The 22,558-nt window shown below is 27.9% G+C and overlaps 1 protein-coding gene and 1 long non-coding RNA gene across 5 annotated transcripts in view; one reads left to right on the top strand and one right to left on the bottom strand.

Annotated features, from left to right (window-relative positions):
• LOC111039537 (calcium/calmodulin-dependent protein kinase kinase 1) overlaps nt 1–22,558 on the bottom strand; it is a 46,226-nt gene that overhangs the window by 4,429 nt on the left and 19,239 nt on the right. For 3 of the 4 annotated variants that reach the window (XM_022323089.1, XM_022323091.1, XM_022323090.1), the window contains exons 3-9: nt 18,510–18,603; nt 11,313–11,742; nt 9,526–9,579; nt 6,707–6,758; nt 2,203–2,346; nt 886–996; nt 1–590 (exon numbers count right to left, since the gene is read on the bottom strand). In XM_022323089.1, the coding sequence (XP_022178781.1) occupies nt 1–590; nt 886–996; nt 2,203–2,346; nt 6,707–6,758; nt 9,526–9,579; nt 11,313–11,742; nt 18,510–18,603 (1,475 nt within the window). Of the gene's footprint in view, nt 591–885; nt 997–2,202; nt 2,347–6,706; nt 6,759–9,525; nt 9,580–11,312; nt 11,743–15,636; nt 16,079–18,509; nt 18,604–22,558 lie in introns of those variants that run through there. The other variant, XM_022323092.1, reaches the window with a different exon arrangement.
• On the top strand, nt 508–20,827 carry LOC111039539. Its single transcript, XR_002605107.1, has 3 exons — nt 508–629; nt 20,401–20,541; nt 20,643–20,827. It is a non-coding gene; the product is annotated as an uncharacterized LOC111039539 (long non-coding RNA).

Below are 22,558 nucleotides of genomic sequence, written 5' to 3'. Positions count from 1 at the left end.
AAGGAATGAATGGTTCTTCAGCATAGCTTTGATCAGTATTAGGGTGTTGAGCTTGGGTATGGACTTGACGACGTTCATCATTTCCTCTTCGCTGACCTCGACCGGCTCGCGGCAGTAGTTGTCACGCTCGGTGGGCAGCGCCTCGGCCCCCGCCCTTGTCACCCAGTCGTGCTTTTTGACGGCCGGCAACGTGATCCTGGTATCCGGGTCCTTGTCAAGGAGGCGGTGCAACAGGTGCACCAGTTGAGGAGACGTTTCCGGTTCGACTGGCCACTGCACCGGTTGCGTGCGGATCTGCTCGTGCACCGCCAGCACCGTGTCAGCGGTGTACGGCAGCCGACCGTAGACAAACGCGTACAACGTGCACCCCAGTGCCCACACGTCCAGCGCTCGACCGCTATACGTTTTCGTCGACGGGTCCAGCACTTCGGGAGCCGTAAACGCCGGTGTGCCCGCGCTCGAACTTAACAGGTCGTCGCTTCCGTCGAACTCGTTGCACACGCCCAAGTCGGCGATTTTCACGTGCCCGCTGGCGTCGATCAATAAGTTCGACGGTTTGATGTCCCTGTGTACGATCCGCTGAAAGTGCACTGTAAAACAGAAGCTGGATATTAAACAATATTATGACGGTGAGTGGTTTTTATTTTACAGTAAACATGCTCATTATTTCGAAAAATGTTTACATAATGTTAGGTAACTGTTAATTGTTATGGACATTTTAGGATGTAGGTATAGTCGCAGATACTTGAAATCGTAACTTTATAAAAAATGTAATTTATATAATAATTAATTAATAAATTAGCTGCAAATGCATACTGGATATAGTTAGGGACACATTTTTAAGAACAATAAATTATCGATTTATTATTACTAATTAGTACTTACAATATTCTAAGCCCAATAAAATATCCCTGAAGTATGACCTGGCTTTCGATTCGGACATTGGAGGATCACCAGGAACTTGCATCACTTCACCACGCTCCAATAATTCAAACACTAAAAGACAAAAAAAGCGGGTAAATGAATAACGCTCTGCTGTGCATGTAAGGTGTTTAGAGACTAGAGAGTCGCTGTAATAGATGTGTTAAATTTTAATTCAATGATATTAAATCATTGTATATGAAGTACAATTCTAAACGAAGACGGTCTATCAGCCAATAATATTACTAAATATGTTTGATGCTATTAGTGCGATTAAAATAATTTATGTAACTATTAAATTTTTCTATTACAGTAGGTTAAATTAATTTTTGTAGAAAAAGTTGAATTTGGAAATTGTATTGTGTATGTAAAATATATCTACTCTAAAAGTTTCAAGTACACAAGAATAATATTTTAAATAAAAATAAAAATAACCAAAATTGTTATTCTTGGTTTATTATTTCATATCGTCGATATTCTAATTACAAATGTCTGTAAAAAACAACCGTGTTAATATATTTTTGATTTTTTTTGTTACAGTATAAATTAATTATGAGAACCTTGTTTTACATTTTTATTCATTACCTAGATAAAATGTTCATGATTTTGATAAATGTTGTCAAAATATGATCTTTAAATACTTATAAAAATGATCGTGCTTATCGATCTTTAATATTTCGAACTACTTATAAAGAACCTTGTCTTTCAAAGTATTTCGACCCAACCCAACGAAACAGTTTTATTGACATTTATAGAAAAAAACTAAAATAATTGAAAATGTTTATAAAATAACTCAAGACGAGTCAAAATATTTTGAAAATGTTATCACGTATGGCAAATTATATAAAATAAACATTTGATGACAATTTCAAGTCACCTTTGCTTGATGGATTTTGAATTACAACAAAATAAGAAAATCGTTCCATGAGGATTTGTTAATTTACGGGTGAATCGAATGTTTAACTTCAAAGGCTCATACAAAATTTAATTGACTGTCTAATAAACTTTTTTTTGCATAAAATTCTAAGTTTTTCCTGACTACTTTAAAATTTAATGGGAGTGGTATTTGGCCCCTCAAAGTACCAACTAGATTAAATTGCCTTCTAGAAAAGATATTCAAATAGAAAATTGAAGCATTTTACTGCCCCAAAATGTAGTGACAGACATAAATACACAAAGAAACACACACATTCATTGTAAAATCATTACATACATCGCTCTGCTCATGATATATAACATTAGTAAAATACATAATATAGTAGAATATATTGAAATATTTACCCAAATAAAGATGATCTTCATCTGGATCCTCTAAAACTTCGACTAGTTTCACTACATTAGGATGATCAAGTTTTTTCAACAAAGCTATTTCCCTGTAGACTTTGTCTAGAGGATTGGCTCCTTTACGCCTGGCGTTTAGTCTGCCTGCAATGTAATATGGTAATGAATAACAGCGATAAAATTGTAATCATGCAAATCAAATAATATTTTTTTTTCTATAATAATTTATCTTGGCATCAAATAGGTAAATGTTTTTCTCTGACGATTTAACTGTAGTATAAAATTATAGTTCTATATATTATTATTATTTATTACATTAAATATACATATAATATTATGTATAACAACTACAGAATAATTACGTCCAAAATGTAAGATTTTTGGGTTACGAAAAAAATGACATAAATAGGTGTAAGTGTGCAATTAGCTGTGTCGTATGACTATTATATTACCTATGACTTGTGAGTATTTGATCGGCTAGTAAATAATAAATACTTTCAGTTATAACTTGCATACCCAATAGTAATTTATATTAAGTAATTATTGTATAGTGACTATAGTATAAATCGTAGTCGAAATGACTTTGTTCCTCATAAGGCCATTTTAATAACATTATAGTTCCATATTATCTACCTTCATATTTATTCAAAATACCTAATGAAATAATAACCATGGTTTTCAATATTAAGAGACTTGTTTTATTTTACATAGATTTTTGTATGTGATAAATAATATTCATTCTTTTAGAAGATGATTTTAATTTACATTGTCCTTTATCGTTGAACCTCAATTAAAAGTACAAACGTTTTTTCTGGGTGTATGAACATTTTCATTAGAACAAAACTATCGATTTTGGTCAAGAGCATAATATATACGTATAGTTTGAGTATATCTACTGAACTCTAAGGGAATACTTGAATACATATTATTGCGCTTCACTTAATAATGAACAAAATTGTACACAAAAAGGTTATCTAAACAAGACATAGTAGTTTATAATTAACGTAGTAAACTGTAAAGTCTATATTCTTAGTGTAACATAGTTCGTATAAATATACATTATTATTTAGTTTACTTACAAAGAAACATAACAGCGATGAGAATATTATAATTAGGCAAACATTTTGTAGATATAATGTGGATTTGTGTGTATAATACACAGCGTAGCAATAGCGCAATACAAAAGTTGAGCTATTTAAATTATTTTGAAATTTTGTTTGCATAATGTAAATATTACATGAAATCATTATAAATTATAATGTGGTATTTGCGTGTTTTATTATATTATAATTATTGTTTATGGTTATAGTTATAAATTATAATAAAACGAGGGGTATGAAATCATAAACATAAAATTAAATATCATCATGCTTTGATGTAATTATAACTTAATAGTTTAAAACAGTTTGAATAGAATATAGTGTTGCGCATTCGATATTTCAATCTAAACTCTGTAAAACACAATACCACATAGTATATACCTGTTCATTTTTCATTAAATATTTCATACATTTGGAAAATCGTAGTATTTTTTACTATGGCAGCATATTTATTATAATTATTAGCACAATACACAAATTCAAGATTTTATATCTTTTGGTAACAATTTATAGTTAATAGCTCCCTTACAATTAACAATATGTCAAAGCCAATGTAAAAGTTGATTATGAATACATATTATCTAATTTTTTTCTGATTATAATTTATTAATGCAAATTCAATTTTCAAATAAATTTGTCAACAACAGTAGTAAATTGTATGACCTATATATAAACAATACGGTCAAGGTGTATGATATATATTACATAAATATAATACAATTTAATGTTTTTATAATAGTATGTTGTCATATTGATACAATAGTTGAATTATTTGTACTTCCAGGTTATCACGACTATCTATCGGTACGTATAGTATATATATATATATATATATATCTTTACAAATACTATTTTGAGGATAATATATATATATGTTAATCATATACAATTCAAGTTTGGTTAAAAGTAATTACAACTTTAGGCTTGCAAATTGCCAGATCTTTGCTTAAAAAAATGTTTAAATTTTAAAAATTATCAACAAAATTATACTTGGTATATTTTTATAGCTAGTATGTAAGAGGTATATATATATAAGTATAAGTATTATATAACACGTAGGTAGGTAAGCATATTAGGTAGTGTAGACTGTAGTCACGTATTTACTATGTTTGCATAGATTCCCTAAGGATGTTACAGATGAATGGTGATGATACATTGATACTAGCCACAAAATATATGTTACAAAATTCAGTGAAGAATAAATGAGGCTGGAACAGTAAATTTTCTAACTCATTAAGTTGGATAGTAATACATTATAATAACATCAGCTAGGTATATGTTTCAAACTGCCTGAGGAAAGAGTAGGCACGACACCTTATCAACTCCAATCCATTTATTTTTTAAGTTATAGAATGAGGTATAAATAAACTCAATAAATAATGTATAAAATAAGGATTCAATAAAAAAAAATTGAAAAACTGTCCTATCTAGTATCTACTGAACTTGTAGGCGTGGGTATGTAGGTAATCGTATCATTGATCAGATCAATGTAGTCGAACTTATTAAAAGTAATTTTAAAATAAATCATAGAACAAATGCAATCATTATAATATTTATAATTATTGGTACTCAGACCTATCTTATATATTCTAATAAAACAATTCATTTTTTATTATTTTTAATGATTTTTTTGCTTACGGCACATTTGAGAAAAAAAATTGCTCCTATCTTCAATGTTGACGCTATAATTACTGGTCGTACATTTTTTCAGGTTGGTATTAGAGTCAAGTACAAATAAAATGCTATTTCTAGCACTTCTTTAATAATTATGAAAAACTAAAAAAAAAACAGTGAGGAAATTGGAACATTTATGCAACACCAATTTTCAATAAACATTCATATCAAAATTATTATACAGAATTAAAAAATCAAAATTTTAAGCAGTTTATAGACATTTAAAATGATTGATATATTTAAGTTTTGTTTTATTTTATGTTAACACACTTTTGTCCCTTAGTCAAAAGTTTGAACATTTAATAAAAGGTTCGTCATATAGGTACTCATATTCTATTACCTAGAACAATTTTTTTATAAAAATGTAAACATATCGATAGTACATAACTACATGTCTACACAAAGCACTACTTATTTAAATAAGTTTTTGAAGTTCAAATTTTGATCTGATTATTTTGTAGTTAAAAATGCATATTTAAAATTGAATAGGTACCAAGGCTAGAAAATATTTACTTATAAGGTTCTGATATAAAATACCAAAAATACCACCTATATTCAAATTGCCGTGAGAAAAACTTATTAAATAAATATTGTGCCTAAATAGGCTAGGTATAGGTCAATTTATATTATTCAATTGTTATAAGAAAGACATATTATAGGGGACCTTATATATTGTATCAATTTTGTCAAAAACTAGTGTACATACTATAAATATTCTCGTTTCACCACTGTTTTTTGTTTTTCCTAATTTACTAATTAGGTAATTAGGAACAGTACAAGGAATTTCTACTCTTGATCTAAAGTATCAACTAGAATCTAAAGATCAAATTTGGATACCAGAAATTAAAACAAATATTGAAGATTGAAGCAAATTTTCTGCAACAAAACGTGACATCAGACATAAAATAATTACACACATTATTTTAAAACCAATACACATTCCCTGTGTAGCTCCCTGTGTGCAGTAGATTAAATTGTTAGTAATAGTTTGCATAAAATACAACTAACTAAGTAATTAAAAGTAAGTTAAATCTTCCAAAATACCAAATGATACTGACTACTGAATATGAGAATGCTTGATTACATTTTTAGAGCTAAAATCAAGTGATCATAATGTACCTACTACATTCGTATAGAATAAAATTGACTATATAATTTCGAATGCTATTTTTAAAGGTGTGATACAACATTTTTTTGTGGTTACAAATTTTCGCACAACAAATAATATAATACCACAGATTAAATAATATTAAAAAAAATTTAATTTAATCCGTGATAATAGTAAACCGTTTTCAAGTCAAAATGTTGACCTTTGAATGCCTAGGGGTAACGTACCTCATTTTTAACATGGATTGTAAATAATAAACAGTCGCAAGCAATAGTTCATTACGTACAGTTAAAAAAAATGTAATATATTATGTTGGTAAAATGTTAAATTATTACAAAAGACTGCAAATATAAAACTTATATTTTTCTATTATTAGAAAATATATTATTTAAAATGTAATTACTATTTAAAAATTGTACATTTTAAAGTTACAAAATAACTTATTTTAGTTTTAAGAAAAAAACAATATTTTAAATGATAATATCCCAGGCAAATTGATAAACATAATTAATATTATTATTATGATACAATTTATGCTTAAAATAAACATTAAACATACAAAAATATCTTGGTTTATTCATAATATGTATGTATTAGGTAAATTTAACGAAAAAAAACTTACCAAAACACCCAGCTTTTTTCATTAACTTTTTCTTAGATAATATTTTCATAGCCTAAAAAAAATTATTTGAAATATATATTATTATTTCACGTTAAAATAGGTCATATATTATTATATACGTATATTCATTTTTGTAATTATTCACGGACTGAAAATTGAAATCAGTGCGAAATAAAAATAATATTATTCATAAAATGTAATAATTTAATTATTGTTATAACAGTTATTTAATTGAAATTGTTTATCAAAGACATTTACAAATAGACACAGGCGGTTTTTATAAGGGAGGATACAAGGGATACATAAGCCCAATAAGCTCATCATATATTTTTAAATTAGTCTCCTTCATCGAGGTTTCAGATGCTTTCAGTTAACCATAATTTTTTGTTTAAATGACAATGACAGACAATCAATTAAATTTTTATTAGTTTTGTCCGTGGACTTTGTCTTTCGACAATAGAGACTAAACAAAAATATATGATTAGCCTCCTACAGGCTATTATATAATGTTCGTGTAGATTGTTTGAATTAAATCTTCTACAAACTAAAGTATTAAATGCTGCACTGCTATACTATAATATGCTTACATGCTAACATAAAGAAAAATTATTGATCTACGGTCACTTATTCACTTTTATATATACAAACTTATTTGTTACTGACAAAAGGTCTCATGTAAATATGTTTAAAAATATAAACTAAAACATTTGATTATGTTTTATAATAATGCAAAATGTCCAAATCTTCAAAGTTGCATATAATAAAGATCGCTTTAACCAGTTCTCAAATTGAGAGTTATTAAGTAGGGGAGCTCAATCAAACAATTAAAAAAATTGTCTTTATTTATTATTTAACATACTCGTCCTCTACCCCTATTTTTAAATTTGAATACTACTTTTCAGCTTAGATATAGCATTTTAAGAATTCGGATTTATGTTTTGTATTCATCTTAGCTTTCAAAAATTTTCCCAATATTATATTTCATACATTCAGTCACTTAAAAATGTCGTTTTTTTTATATTATTATTATTCCTATTTTTTTAGCAGTTATACCTAAATGTTTCATTGGGTAGGATATAAAACAATTAGAATTAACAGTGATAATATTTTAGTTCTAGATCTATTTTAACTGCCAATACTAGTCCACAGATATTGGATAAAACAATAGTTCATTGTATATATCTGTGCAGTGTTCACTACTAAACTAGTCAACGAACCAGCGTGTTATAATATAAACAAATTATAATAATAAAAAAAAAGGAATTAGGTGGTCTAATAAATCATAGAAAAGATAGGAAAATGATTTTAATATTAAAAATGTAAAATTCACTGGATAGGTAATCATTGACAACAATTTAAATCCACTCCACATTTTATTAAATATTATTTCGGGCATTAGTTTGTTCAATCCCCCCCCCCCCCGTCTAAGTAAAAAAAATAGTTGGGATAGGCAAAAAAAAATTAGTAGAGAAGCTTCGTCTGCCTGCTCACCTCCTCCCCCCAATTCGATCACTGACTTAAACGTTATATTAAACGTACTTACAACTGATATGCACTCGTATTTCTTAGCATTTAAAGGAATTTAATTATAAAATGAAAATAATTTACTTAAAACATTATTGCTTAAATTCTCAAAAGAACCTCTTGAAAGTTTTAAATTTAAACATGAGTTAGAATCAGCAAGACTACTATTTTCAAGTTTTAAACATAAGTTTAAAAAAAGTAATTCTACGAATTGAAAACATAATGTCATTTATAAACATTGTTCATACAATAATAATAATTTTATTTGTCAAGCCTCAAGCTTAATAAAATAATTTATACAAATCAAATAACCGGTCAACCTAGATTGATTAGTTGTGGTACATATTATTTAATATGGTTAATGGACAAAATTACAAAAACGATTTACTGTGGAGGGTTTCGTTTAATTAACTTGCTCTCAATTGTTTACGTTCGTATTAATTCCATCTGGATGCTTTTGAAACCGATTAGAGTAAATTATAATGTCATCCAATAAATAACGATCGTGAGCTTACTGAAGGCTCGTAGGTTCATACACTAAAAAAGGCATAAATAGCATGCATTCATGCACATTTGCAAAATATACATTCAAATATTCACTAACAATTCAGAAATATGCATTTACATGCACTTATATATTTAAATTATGCATACAAAACACTATTAAGAAAACAGACAAATTTTGAAATAAAAAAATAGGTTTATCTATTTTTCATCCGAATTTAATTTCTTTTGATTTTTATATATTTTATAAAACTCAAAAATCTAATTTTATAGATCAGCACTTTGTTGACATTATTACGTTATTATTATGTTATTATTATTATTGAATCTGTGGTATATTATACAACCTGTGGTCGTATGAGCAAAAAAAAAAATAGAAACAAATACGTACTACAATTTTATAAATTGGCAAGTAAATAAGAAACAAAAAAAATTCAAATATTTATTTGTTTAAACATATTTTTTTAATAATTCTAAAAAATTGTCTATATTCCTAATATGCCTTTACATCCAAAATATGCAAGAACATGTACTATTAAACTTTATATATTTATTACTATTGTTATGAAAAAAATGTCCATCAAAACATGCAAATGCTTGAACTTACGAGCCCCGATCGTGAGTCATGAGTAAAGTAATTCCTTTACCCAATTTAAATAAAAATAAAAAATGTTTACATTATTAGCCGATAAGATATCTGATACTTTTCATCATATATTTATCTAATGACCTAATAATTTTTTGTGAAAATTATACATTTAAATAATATTCTATGAATTATTAATACTCACGTAATGTTTGTCATCTAGTTCGTTATACGCCAATTTTACAAGTCCATAAGATCCCTAAATAGATAATAAAGTAATTAATAATTATAGTCAATATATTATGTATAATTCGTATGTTTACATAAGTAATAAAATGGTTTTATTTAATAATACAATCATAAGTTGTACTTATTAAATAATGTATAAAACAAAAATATTTTGAATTCAAGTTTTAAATGTACCAAACAGAATATTAATAATGAATATTTGGTGTTTTGTGTATTGCCTGTAAAAACAATTTTGACTTTCAAAGAACACGTAACGTCACGAACTCGACTTTTAAAGGCCATTTATAGAAGACATGCAAGAACAACATTGTTATTTTACCTAGTTTAAATCGATCAAAGAAATGTTATTTACCTTTTTTTCGTTCAAACGGTGTATTGTACAGAATTTATTTTTTACTTTATTCATTTTAATAAAAATATAATTGCTTGTACAATGTGCATACGAGAGTGTTGACTATAGGGTGATATATTTTTTTACAATATGTCATGTTAACCGGATATCTGGTTATCAGATTACGATATAGTACCTAAGTAGTAAACAGTTATTCATTCGTATGATTTATTCGATCCACGACTTTTTTTTTTAAATTTCATAAAATGCAAAAAAAATATATAGTAACAAATCAAGAAAATTACCTAAAAGTTTGTAAAAAGTTGAAAGAAGGAGGTACTATTAAAAACCAATTACTCAATATCAATTTAGTAAATTCAGTTATGATACGTAATATTATGTTAAATTAATATAAGTATTATAGTTTTTGAAAATGTTATACAATTTTATGATACCTATTTAAATGTGTATTAACTGTACTACGCGAGGAATCATATTTTTTAAATAAACAATAATTATCAAGTCGTGACGGTTAAAAATTCTAACGGGAAAACACTTCTCCTTTAGTTCATGGCAACATATAATGAATAATTCACAAAAATATCAATTTCATAATCAAAAATGTATAGCCGCGCATACTGTTTGTTGTCGCTACAAAACAAAAGAGAAAACGTAGATGATTATTTTCAAACTGCTATTATTTTAGATTGTATTATTTTATTACACGTGTAAAATGTTTAGTAGAAATGAATGAACAAATGAATCTTCTATATATTTTATTCGATAGGTAATAATTATTAATAATAATATGGGATTGGTATGTATTAATTATGAATTATAAATCCTGATTGTAACTGCTTGCTTAATGATTAATTAATTTGTGAATTCGTAAAAAAAAAGAATTGACAAGATATTTTAGGAACAGTTAAAATAAATATGTTTTATTAAATTTTAATTAGTGTAAAAGAATTATCACATTTCTAAAATGATTCAAAGTAAATTATACCAGTTACACCAAAATATTCATAACTTTTTTCAGCTATATTTTTTTAAATTTAATGATTAACGATTAGAATATAATTTGTTAAATGCTATTATTTATTTTATTCTTCGAGTTAATGTATTCCACGTGTTAGTATTGCCCACGAGATAATATATTCAACTAGATAGTGTATTCCAAAAGATAGTATATTGCACGAGACTAAAAATAACACGAGGTAATATATTCCACTAGATAGTATATTCCATGACTACGAGTTAGTATATTCTACGACTACGAGTTAGTATATTCTTCGGGGTAGTATATTCTACGAGACTAAAAAGAACACGAGATAATAATATATTCTACTGGACTAACAAATGTCTCCGTTCTCCGGCAATACAAATGGTCGATATGGGTATACAATTGTTACCTGTCCGATTGAATCGATCAGTTTGTACTGGTTGAGCTTTTGATGAGCATTCGGATCGTCCAAGCTCTGCACGTTGACGGACACGCGGCACTCGCGCAACGGCGGCCGACGTCTGGCGAACCGCGGCGAACACGCGGGCGAGTAGGGCAAGTTCGGACATATCGGTCGCGGTGAAGACGTCGCCGCCGTCCCCGTCGCAGATTCAGTCTTGTTGCAAGTTGACCCTTGCGAATCTCGCGGGCTGTCAGCAGCCGCAGCTGTGGCCGCCGCCGATTGCTGCGGATCGCTCGGGTGATGATCGTTTGCGGTTACCGTCGAGGCGCATTGCTGCTGCTGAGTATCGCCGGCCACAGCAGCGGAGGCGGCGGTGGTCGTCGGTCTCTCTGGCGATGCTGACGGATTCGCGTCCACTGACACTGCCGCATGTCTACTGCAAAACAAAGATATAAAAAACATTGAGACGATATCGTTGTTGTCATTACTTATTGTTGTTCTGAACTCAGTCTCGTTTACTATATGGCTACACGAGTTGAGTGCATTGGAGAATTCTGTTTCAACAGCAAACACTAACTATCTCGTTAAGTATTATTGTTTTTGAAAATATTAAATTTCATAATTGAAATTTTTAGAAAAACATTTGATTTATTATCGGTCAAAATTGGAAAATATTTACCCTGTATTTTTTGTACTCAAAATTTACTTTTTTTTTATTATAACAGGACACTTTTGTATGGTATTTTGGTATGTAAGAATTATCTCCATCCCAAGACCACGAAATTGGGAGTGAAATTCAGAATTCCAATATGAATTGATATGCAGCACAAAATATAATTCTCCGTTGTACCAAATTTGTAAAAATCGTTCTATACATAATTCTAGGATAGAATTGTACAGCCGACCACTTGGTAAAAATACAATAACAGTTTTTCAATATTGAAGATAAATATTAAATCTATCGTTGAGAGGCACCCGAAGGCTGAAGAAACGTGAATTTGATCAGAAAGATAGTTTTCATAATAAACAATATGTGATCGACCTTGAATAAGTGGTTTAACAAACCCCTAAGCTTTAAGTTGATTGATTAATTCTATCTAAAGTTTTTTCATATTATTAACCCTTTCACTGTCATTGACGCATATGTGCGTCAATGAAAAACTACATTGACGCATATTATATGCGTTTATTCGTTTATATTTGAATCAGTTAATCTGCCAAAAAAAAAAAAAATAACATCTAAATTGTAGTTTTTCTAAAGACTGTTTAAACTGCGCAAAATAATTCATAGTTTTATTATTACCAAAGAAGTTATATGCATTTCAATATTTTATAGTGTCACAGGTTACCCAAAATGTTGGTATCAGACATCAGTTGTTAATTTTTTCAATTTATAATTTATTTTTTTTATTACTCGGCTAATGATAAATGTTGAGTAACCCTGGCTGTCTAATTAAAAAATGCTTAGAACTAATTGGTTAATTAACAAATTAATTTTTTTTTCGCTAACTTATATGCATTTAGGGAATTCATTTAATAGAATAAAAAAAAAATATGAAAAAAAAATATGAAAAAAAAATATAAAAAACCTTGGCCTAGCAGTGCAATTTAATTTAAAAATGCTTGGCAGTGATAAATCATAAGCTTCTGATTGCATTTTAAAGTTGAGTGACTTTAAAATTGAGTGTTTAAATATACATAAGCCTGTTACTGTTGATCGATTTTGCATAAGACATTAAGTCACAAAGCCAGGTTGATTACGTAAATAAATAAGCCAATATATAGGTGCAACTAGGGGAATTTTTCTGGGGTGGCTATAGAATTGTATAAACGACACAGACCCTAATAATTTATATTTTGAATTAAATATGATTAAAAAACTGGGGTTGCTAAGCCCTTCCTAATTATGCCTATGGACCTACGACTATATACGCATCTGCATAAACGAATATCTAACTATTTATTTAATTATGTATGTGCTGAATAGTATTAGTTAATGAGAAAAAAATTAATTTAAATATTAGACGAAGATCTACAGATCACAGAATAAGTACAAGCAGACGAAAATTAAAGAATAAAATTAGTATTTGGTTGTCTTACATATATTGATCACAAAAGAAGACTAGTTTGATATCTAAGAATAATCTCAACGTAAGACTAAAACACAAAAGTCTGCAAGATTCAGAAAGGGGACAATGGGTGCTAATTGGAACTGTAGTGTAAGTATCTCCCGTAGGCTTTGGAGTATAAAAACTAATCTTGTCTCTAATAGAGTAATACAGTTGAATGAAAATATCCTTAATATTGTCTTTCTATTTTAACTTTATAAACTGCAAGGCTATGATAATCTTTTTATCATTATCGTCGATAAAAAACTGCTATGTCACACGCAAGAACAAACAGTTATGATTTTATGAATGCGTGTCCATTTCTTTATTATCTATAGTTATATACTTTAATACTTATATATATACTTTTTTTTCTATAGATATTGAGAGTGTACAATTAGAAAAAGGGCACATTTAAAATTTTTAAATTAGCACGGTTCAAGGAACATGTGAAGCAACTTGCTTTAGAGTATTAAATCGTATTGTTGTGCATATCATAATACATTAATATCGAACGGAATTGCTTGCAATTTGTATACACATGTTCAATAAATAATAATATGTTACTTACATGTAGGTGCTTATAAGCTAATCGTAAATATTAAATTATAATAAGTATTGATTAATATTTGTACTTAATATCTTTAATAATACAACATGTTAAAACGTTTTTAGTAACTCGTAAAAATATAAATCTGTACCCAACAGTATTGTAGAATTTAGAATTTAGAGTAATTTATATAACATAATTATCTTTTAATCATATTAGTTTATTTTTATAGTTTTTTAAAATTATTTTTAAGTAAGATGTAATCAAGTATGAAGGAATATGAACAAGGAAACATTAATATGATAATTAATGTGAATTGAATATTTATTTAAAAAATATATAATCATTATTCACTATAGAATCGGATAGCACATATTTCTCACCAGTTGTATTTGAAGAGTTATTACTTATAGAGTAAACCTACAGGACTTGGCGTATACAGGAGCCAGTGGGTACTAATCTATGTATATATCTGTACGTTTATAATATTACTTTATTTAATATGAATAAAATTACATAATATATTACACAATATAATATTCTTTCATGTCCAATATCTTATTATGCTGTAAACATGGGTGGATATCGAATTAGTTTAGTGAACCATCAATCCATCATAGTTTATAACATGTATATGTAATGTAGGTACATGCATTTAACAAAAGATATTTAGAGTGATAATAAAAATAGTATACTGTATGACATATGTATTTAAATAAAATAATCGAATACTTCTGTATTAGGTCTCTAGGTACCTAATTGTGTATTAAATATGATTTAATTCAGTGATTCAATTTAAAATTTCTTTTGCGGTTTTATCACATACAGGTTAAATGAAATCTATCATCAAGTACCTATATGTTTCATTACTTAAGTTAGTTATTAAATAAATAATACACAATAATGAATACCTAGTAAAAATAATATCAAATATTATAATATAATTCAAAATATTTAAATACAAGTGTAATGTGTATTACGTTATACTCAAATTTAAATATTTTATTTTATTAATGTGGGCATTAAACTAAATTAATGAAATAATTTTAATTTTGAATAATATGAATGACATATGTTATAGGTATACAAATAAGAACTAAATTCAATTATATAGGTACTATAATACATATTATATTATACATACAATACGAATTTATCTATACGGTATTTTTAAGAACTCGAAATCAAATATAGACCTGGAAAGTTATAATTCAGATCATAAAGAAGATTTATTTATTGATCCATATATAATTACAGTATAATGTTAAGCCATTACTTAATCCATCTACGTAAATTTTTGATTTTCCCGAATATAACCCTTTTCAAAGGTATGGTAACGCATATAACAGTATACTATATATAGGTACAATATAGCCTATACGGCACGCGAGTCACGTTCAATTTCTGCCTCATATAATGATATAATATAATATCATGTTTATTGTCATTTTGTAAGTAATTTAATGACTATAAGTCGTTTTATAATTTTGAGTATTTAGGTAGGTTACCCAAGTACATTACTTTTAATACACGTTTCCACTTCTCTATTCCAATTGCTATAAATATAATAATTTATTGTAGTTTGTAACTGACGTTAGTTTTATCGAACGAACGCATCTCTAATGACTATAGAATAATATATAAAATGTACACGACAATGGGTTTCACTTACGTTATTTGGGCGCTGATGAGGCGTGACGCTATAATGCCCGTTTTGATAGTTGGAAGCCAAATGCACATGTGCGATAGTCACATACTAATGTAAGAATGTGCATGCGATTGTTTGATTATCAAAACACTTTTAAACAATTGTCCATCAATGTCGATGAAGTTCATACAATTTTTTGATTTCTACAAGCGATTTCTTACGGAACCGCTTAGTAGTAGATAGATATACTATGTGGTATAATGATGGTACAGTCGATATCAATTAAAATAAATCAAGCCACATTGACGAGTCGATCGAGATCAAGTGGTAATCATAAAAAACATACGAATAAACAACGTAGTATTACATATAAATTGATTTCAGAATCGGACAGAAAAAATTCAGACGTTATATCATCGTAGGGTCTGGCACAACGTTACGTTTCAGACAACGAAACGGTACTGTGCTGTGTGCGCTGCCTTAACGATGAGCTGTATAGTATAGTCACTACCCTTATGAGCTTTTATGCGCATGTCAGTATAACAATAATAATATGATGTAGATACACGGGGTGGTGAGAAGCGATAGTGTACTCCGGGTGAGCCGCGTAGAAGAAAGGGAGAACTGACACACACATTTTTATAAATAAAATAAAACAGGGAACTCTTTAAGTCGCTTTATGGTATGTTTCGAGTGTATCTCGCCATTAAGTATAGGTAGATAACTCTGTGAACTGTAATGGATGTGTTAAATTTGAATTCGATGATAATTCATTACACATGAAAAACGATTCTGGGGATCAACATCAATTTTAAGAAAATCGCATATATTCAATTATATGTACATTATTATGAGTATTTTAATTAATACAGTCAACTTGTAGCATAGCAAAACTCAATGTAACGAATTAAAATGTCGTTCCCTCTAGTTAATTCAGTAGATTGGACCAGTTTTAACCGAAAACATCGAGTAGGTAGATATATAAGCCAACTATTATTTATTCATCGAATGGCGCAAATCATTTCAACATTAACAACTAGTAATCAATAATAATGTACTCATGTACCGTATAATGGTGTGAATCGGTTCATGAAATAAACAGCTGCAAATTAGCCTAAATATTTTTAAAATTGCGTTGTCTATAGAAAATAATGATAACCGCAATGAAAAAGTTTTAAGTTTACAATTAATATTTTTTGAATTACAATAATATAACTGAAATATACATAAAAGAAAATAATTTTATCGTTTACAAATGAAATTTCCAATTTTGACAAAACTTGCACTTCGCCGAAAGCTCATTAAAACAAAAATATGGCCATATATTTTCGATATTTTTATGCTATAAGAATTTTGAGCAATATTAAATTTAATGTTGAAGCTTTTTGGTTTAGAAATAATTTATTTATTCAAATACTGGTTGGTAAACATTTTCGTTTTCACGTTACTGTTTGTTAGTTTTCCTAATTATTATAAAATAGTATTCAACAATTTTAAATTTACTTCTGAAAATTTATCTTTTTGTTGAAAATTAAAGCAAATACTATTGAGAATTCCTAAAAATTGCCTCTCCAAAGTACCAAGCTTAAGTGATTTTTTTTATTAAAAACTGGTACCTATAGAGTATAGATACTTTTTTTGGACCAGTATATTCACTCAAAAATATGTTTAAAAAAAGAAAAGAAATTAAATACCATTGTAAAACCAACAAATCTCTTCTTTCAGAATTTAAAAAAATAATTTAATGTAAATGATAATTCTATGTAAATTCAATTTAGATGTTAATGAAATAAATGGTATTTTTTATTTTTATTTTTGGGAGCTTCGGCTTCGTAATCCTCCTACTCCTTGATACCCACCTCTGCACTTAATATAAAAGTATAATATTAGTATTATATATCGTATTAGTATAATTTGTGGGACAATCTCCCCCCCCTATCACCGTAGGTTACGTCAATATTTTGCATTCTACTAATTATGATGTATTTTAGAAAACGTCATATCACTCTTATTTTTAAATTTTAATAATTTGCACAAGTACTCGGCCACTCATATAACTCACCAAAAAAGAAAATCCACCGTTCAAACTTCAAACACAGACAAATAGATGATGATTAATGTTCTTACTTTTGAGTTAAATAATAAATAAATTAACAACATTAAAGTCAACACGGCTGTGTAAGCTTAACAAATATTGACTAGGTACGTTATGTGTTGTACGTTCGTAAGACAAATATCAGATGCGAGTGGTCCTCTCATTTTAAATTTTAAACCAAGACTCAAAATATTGACTTACTTTTAAATCAGCTACTGAAACTAATAAATTATAACACATGCATTATATTACAGTACTTTTACGTAAATACATATTATTAATATTATATATTAGATCGAAAGACTTTCAGATTCAAGGTCGATATTTTTGTTTAAGACACTAAATAGTTACTTATACGACATACATAATCAATGATTTTTTTTTACTATAATATTATATATATATATATAGTCATATAGAAATGCAAAAAAAAAAACTATACGTCCAGAAATATTAAGATTGTCTTTGCATAATAACTTTCTCGTAAACACGTTTTAGTAAAGTGCTAATAATACACGTATTACTGGTTTTGATGAATTAAACTTGTCAATATATTAAAATGTATTATACAAAGTACTATCACCCGTCCACCCAACGATCACAACAATTTCTACTTAAAATAAAACCAACATAATAATATTACATAAAGACGCCGCCATGCATACACGATACACGCAGACGCAGTGATGTGCTACGAAAAAAAAGTCAAATGACATTGAGGCACATACTATAAGTCTATGTAGTATAGAAGACATTAAGACGTTTACGATGTTTAATAGTGTGTAACTGTGTAAGTACCTACCTGATTGCATCTGTGGAGGCGGTAATGCTACTCGTTAACCTACAGCTAGCAACCACATCTACTGTAGATGTTTTCCAACCCGTTATCGAAGTAGCTGTAACATACAAAAAAAAAGAGCTTTTTGAAAACGTATTGGTACATATTGCATAGTAATTATGAGCATAGAAATTAATTTTCAAGCTATAATGTGAAATACGTTAAAGCTTAAAAGTACAATTAATATAATATTTATTAGTTATTACTCTTGTGTTAGTTTTATTAAATTAGCACATTGTAAATACATTGTAACTGTAATTGTATAACAATACATTGAAAACATCGTAAAATAATTATACCCTAATTAATACAAAAAAACGTGGAGGTTAAGTATGGTGATATTGGTATATCTCTAATAGAAAAACGTTCGTTTTTTATCCACATAAATATCATATTTAACCATTTAACCACAATACAATAATAATAATAATAACATTATTAGTAAACACACAATGTTTACACAACTTTTGCGATGGGTAGCCGCCGGCCAGTGGTATATACTATATAAATATATAATATTATGTATATAATATATTATGATATTCCCAATACCCTAATATGGCCGTGTTAATATTTAAATGTGTTTATTAAACGTTTGAGTTAAATGATTAGCATTATGCAAATAACAGTGCATATATAGGAGGCTAGAGACGTCCGGATGATTGACGCCCAGAACGCCACCATACAATATATGCGTATGTAGTATATTATATCGCATAAACGCATTATCATAATAGATAATTTGCGTCAATGGTGTATTTATTATAATTAATACAATAAATTAACAACACACGAAAACGATTGTGTCCACGCTGGTCTATTCCAAAATAATAATAATAAATTATATTATAAATTATAATATATGGAGTCCCACCGCGCCGCCAACGGCCCGTTGTATTTTGTATACCTATATGGCCCGTTGTATTTTTTTTATACCTATATGGTCGTATTTGTATGTAATATAATATGTGTATGTATGCATGTATACGTATGCGCACGTCACGCACGTCGCGTCGGGGCGCTTGGGGCAAGGTGTTTTTAGGCTAAGTACGCGGGCACAGGCGGTATATAATATATTAAACAGTGTAATTTTATCATAACAAAAAATACACAGCCACTTAAAATAATTATTACTTCTTACATTAGTCGTCATCAGCATCACCCCCAGCGAAAAAATGTAAACCACAAGCCTTCATATTATATTATATTCTGATTTATGTAATAGGTAGTAGGCACCTATATAGGTATATATAAATATATTGTAATAATTAATAATTATACGTAAACCTTCTATAACGGACTATTGTTGGATATTATGTTTTAATGTGTACAACCGTTTCTACACAAATAATGATTATTATGTTTTTGTACATAAAATATATAATGACTAAAAATAATAATAATAATATTTCGATGTAGGTTAACAGAGGACCAACAATAGTGACCCTGCACGCATGAATTCGCAACTATTATTATTGAGGTGGAATAGATAATTTTATTTTGAATTCGTACCAAAGTCCTAAAAAAATACCATAAATATATAATAATGACCGTAACGAATATAACATATATAATACATATTATATTGCTTCAATTACAATGCACGCGTCATGCTATCTTAGTTTTTTTGTCACGTTATTATCAATAAAATAAACAATGATAAACAATATTATTTTAAGGTTATTTAGTATAAAAGTATGTATATATTGCATGTAATAAGTTGTAAATCATGGCTAATGAAAAAGTATTATTAATTCGATAATGATTCTTCTCATATGGCGTTAAATAGTTTAAAAATGTGTGTACATTTACGAGCTTGTCTTTTAATTTGTTTAAACATATTTTCTCTTTATAGATATTTTGAACAAGATCTTAAACGTAGTATTAAAGATAAGGTATGATGTAGAGTCTATTCAATAGAAGCAGATGGAAATTGAACAGACTTTAACAGATAAAATATGCATCAAGTACCTAAGATCATGCTCAATAGTTTTTGGTGAGTGTTTTCTTAAAATATATTATTATGAAATTTTTTCTTAGTTTAACTATAACTAATATTTCATTAAAGAAGTTAACAAACCACATTTTTTATTACAGAAACGATGAGGAAAATTAAAAACTGCAAAAGTTCAACAAATGCAGCTATTGAAGACCAAATTCGAATATATATAGCTAGTGCTGGATTTAGAGAATCTTCTAAAAATATAGATTAACTAAAAATTCAAATTATTCTATTAAATCAAACTTTTAAAAAATGAATAAAGTTAAGTCATTAAGTTAAAAGAAAAAATGAAGTACATATTTGTATATTGTAATAACACTAATAACTAATAATATTACTAAAGTATGTTTTTATCATTATTTGTGTTGAATTATTTCAGAAAGTTCAAGTACTAATTCAGAGAACGAAAGTAATATCATTTAGTTCTTTAAGCAGAACCAAATACTAGGCATATTGTTAAAAGATAATAACAAAAATAATAATAATAAAAATAAATACTCAGAAAACTATAGATATCAATATACGAGTATAGTATGAGTTATGAGTTTAAGACTATATCAAATATCAATCATTATTACATCACTGTTATTTTAAGTTATAATTATCACTAATATTATACAAACAATCAATCCAATTAAAAATTGTAAGTATATTATAAATAACTGTGCTTAAGTTTGTTATTTAAGAAGAACTTCCATAACTTGTTAATAGGACATCGCGACATCCTTAACATACTAGCGTAGATATAAATTAACATGTTCCCGAATAGTTTTAGCTAAAACGCCTATTAAACAAATAAAAAAAAAACATTATTTTGGAGAGCATCTCATCGGGATCTTATAAAATAATTAGTATGAAAAAAGGTACAGTATTTTAAAGAATCAAAAATAACTAACCTAACACTAAATTAAGGTAATGAATATGTTGGTATATAAATATTATAATTTATAATATGTAACGCTAATGGCCTAATTTTCGAAGTTAAACCGTCATATAAGTATTATGAACATCAAATATTGAGTTAGGTTAGGTTAGGTACCTGCCTAATCTTTACTTTAGTTTTGGCTTTTCGATTTTGTTATATTGACCAAATTGTTAGCTGCTAATACCTGCTATGTATCCGTTTATCAGTTAATTAATATCAGTTATCAATGATTATTATTGTTACTATAATTATGACACGACAACGTAGTTAGTATAAAAATCTAAGACCGTGTAGTTACCCAAAGTTTATAGATAATATTATTTATCTGTAAACCTTGATAGTTACCCATCGGTAAATTGTATGTTATGTACCTGTTTATATGTGAATATGACGTGATAGGTGTATTTATCTAAGCCCAACATTATTTATGTATCTGTTGTATGATCATTTAAATAAAATAATATTGTACCTATGATAATTTAATATTATCTATCACCAATTAGAAATAACGTAATAAACATTTAATTGTTTTAATTAAGATCACGGGTGACGGGTAAGTTGTTAGTAGGGGAACTAATAAGTTATTAATAACTATTAAACATTTACAACTACTCTTAGTATTTAAAATTCTATTAACTAAGTACTTAATAATTTTATATAAATTATATATATAAATGGAAGTATGGTATTATAATTTATAGTTACACTTTCATATTGTTTGTTTCATTTTTGCAGACTAAAGGTTTTGCAACTTAAGTTTTGAGAAAGTTTTATTTTACTTATACCCATTACCTTACGGTATGCTGCTCCATTAGAATAATATTAAAAATTTTCAATTCAAAATAATCACAGGCATACAACTGGAACAGTTGTCTAGTATAGTTATACAGCTATATAACTAATAGTTCCACGTACAGCAAAATATTTTGGTTGTAAGCTGTATAAAATGCTGACATTCTGAATTCGAATGAATCTATTTACTCATTAATTTGCTTTTGTAAATAAATCTGATCGGCCTAATTAGAATTGAAACCCGAAGGATTAATTATTATTATTATCTGCATCATGTATGTACGTAGGTGTGTA

This window comes from Myzus persicae, unplaced genomic scaffold (genome assembly GCF_001856785.1).
Source record: "Myzus persicae strain clone G006 unplaced genomic scaffold, MPER_G0061.0, whole genome shotgun sequence".
Lineage (NCBI taxonomy): Eukaryota > Metazoa > Arthropoda > Insecta > Hemiptera > Aphididae > Myzus > Myzus persicae.
This window is presented reverse-complemented; position numbering and strand designations above follow the sequence as displayed.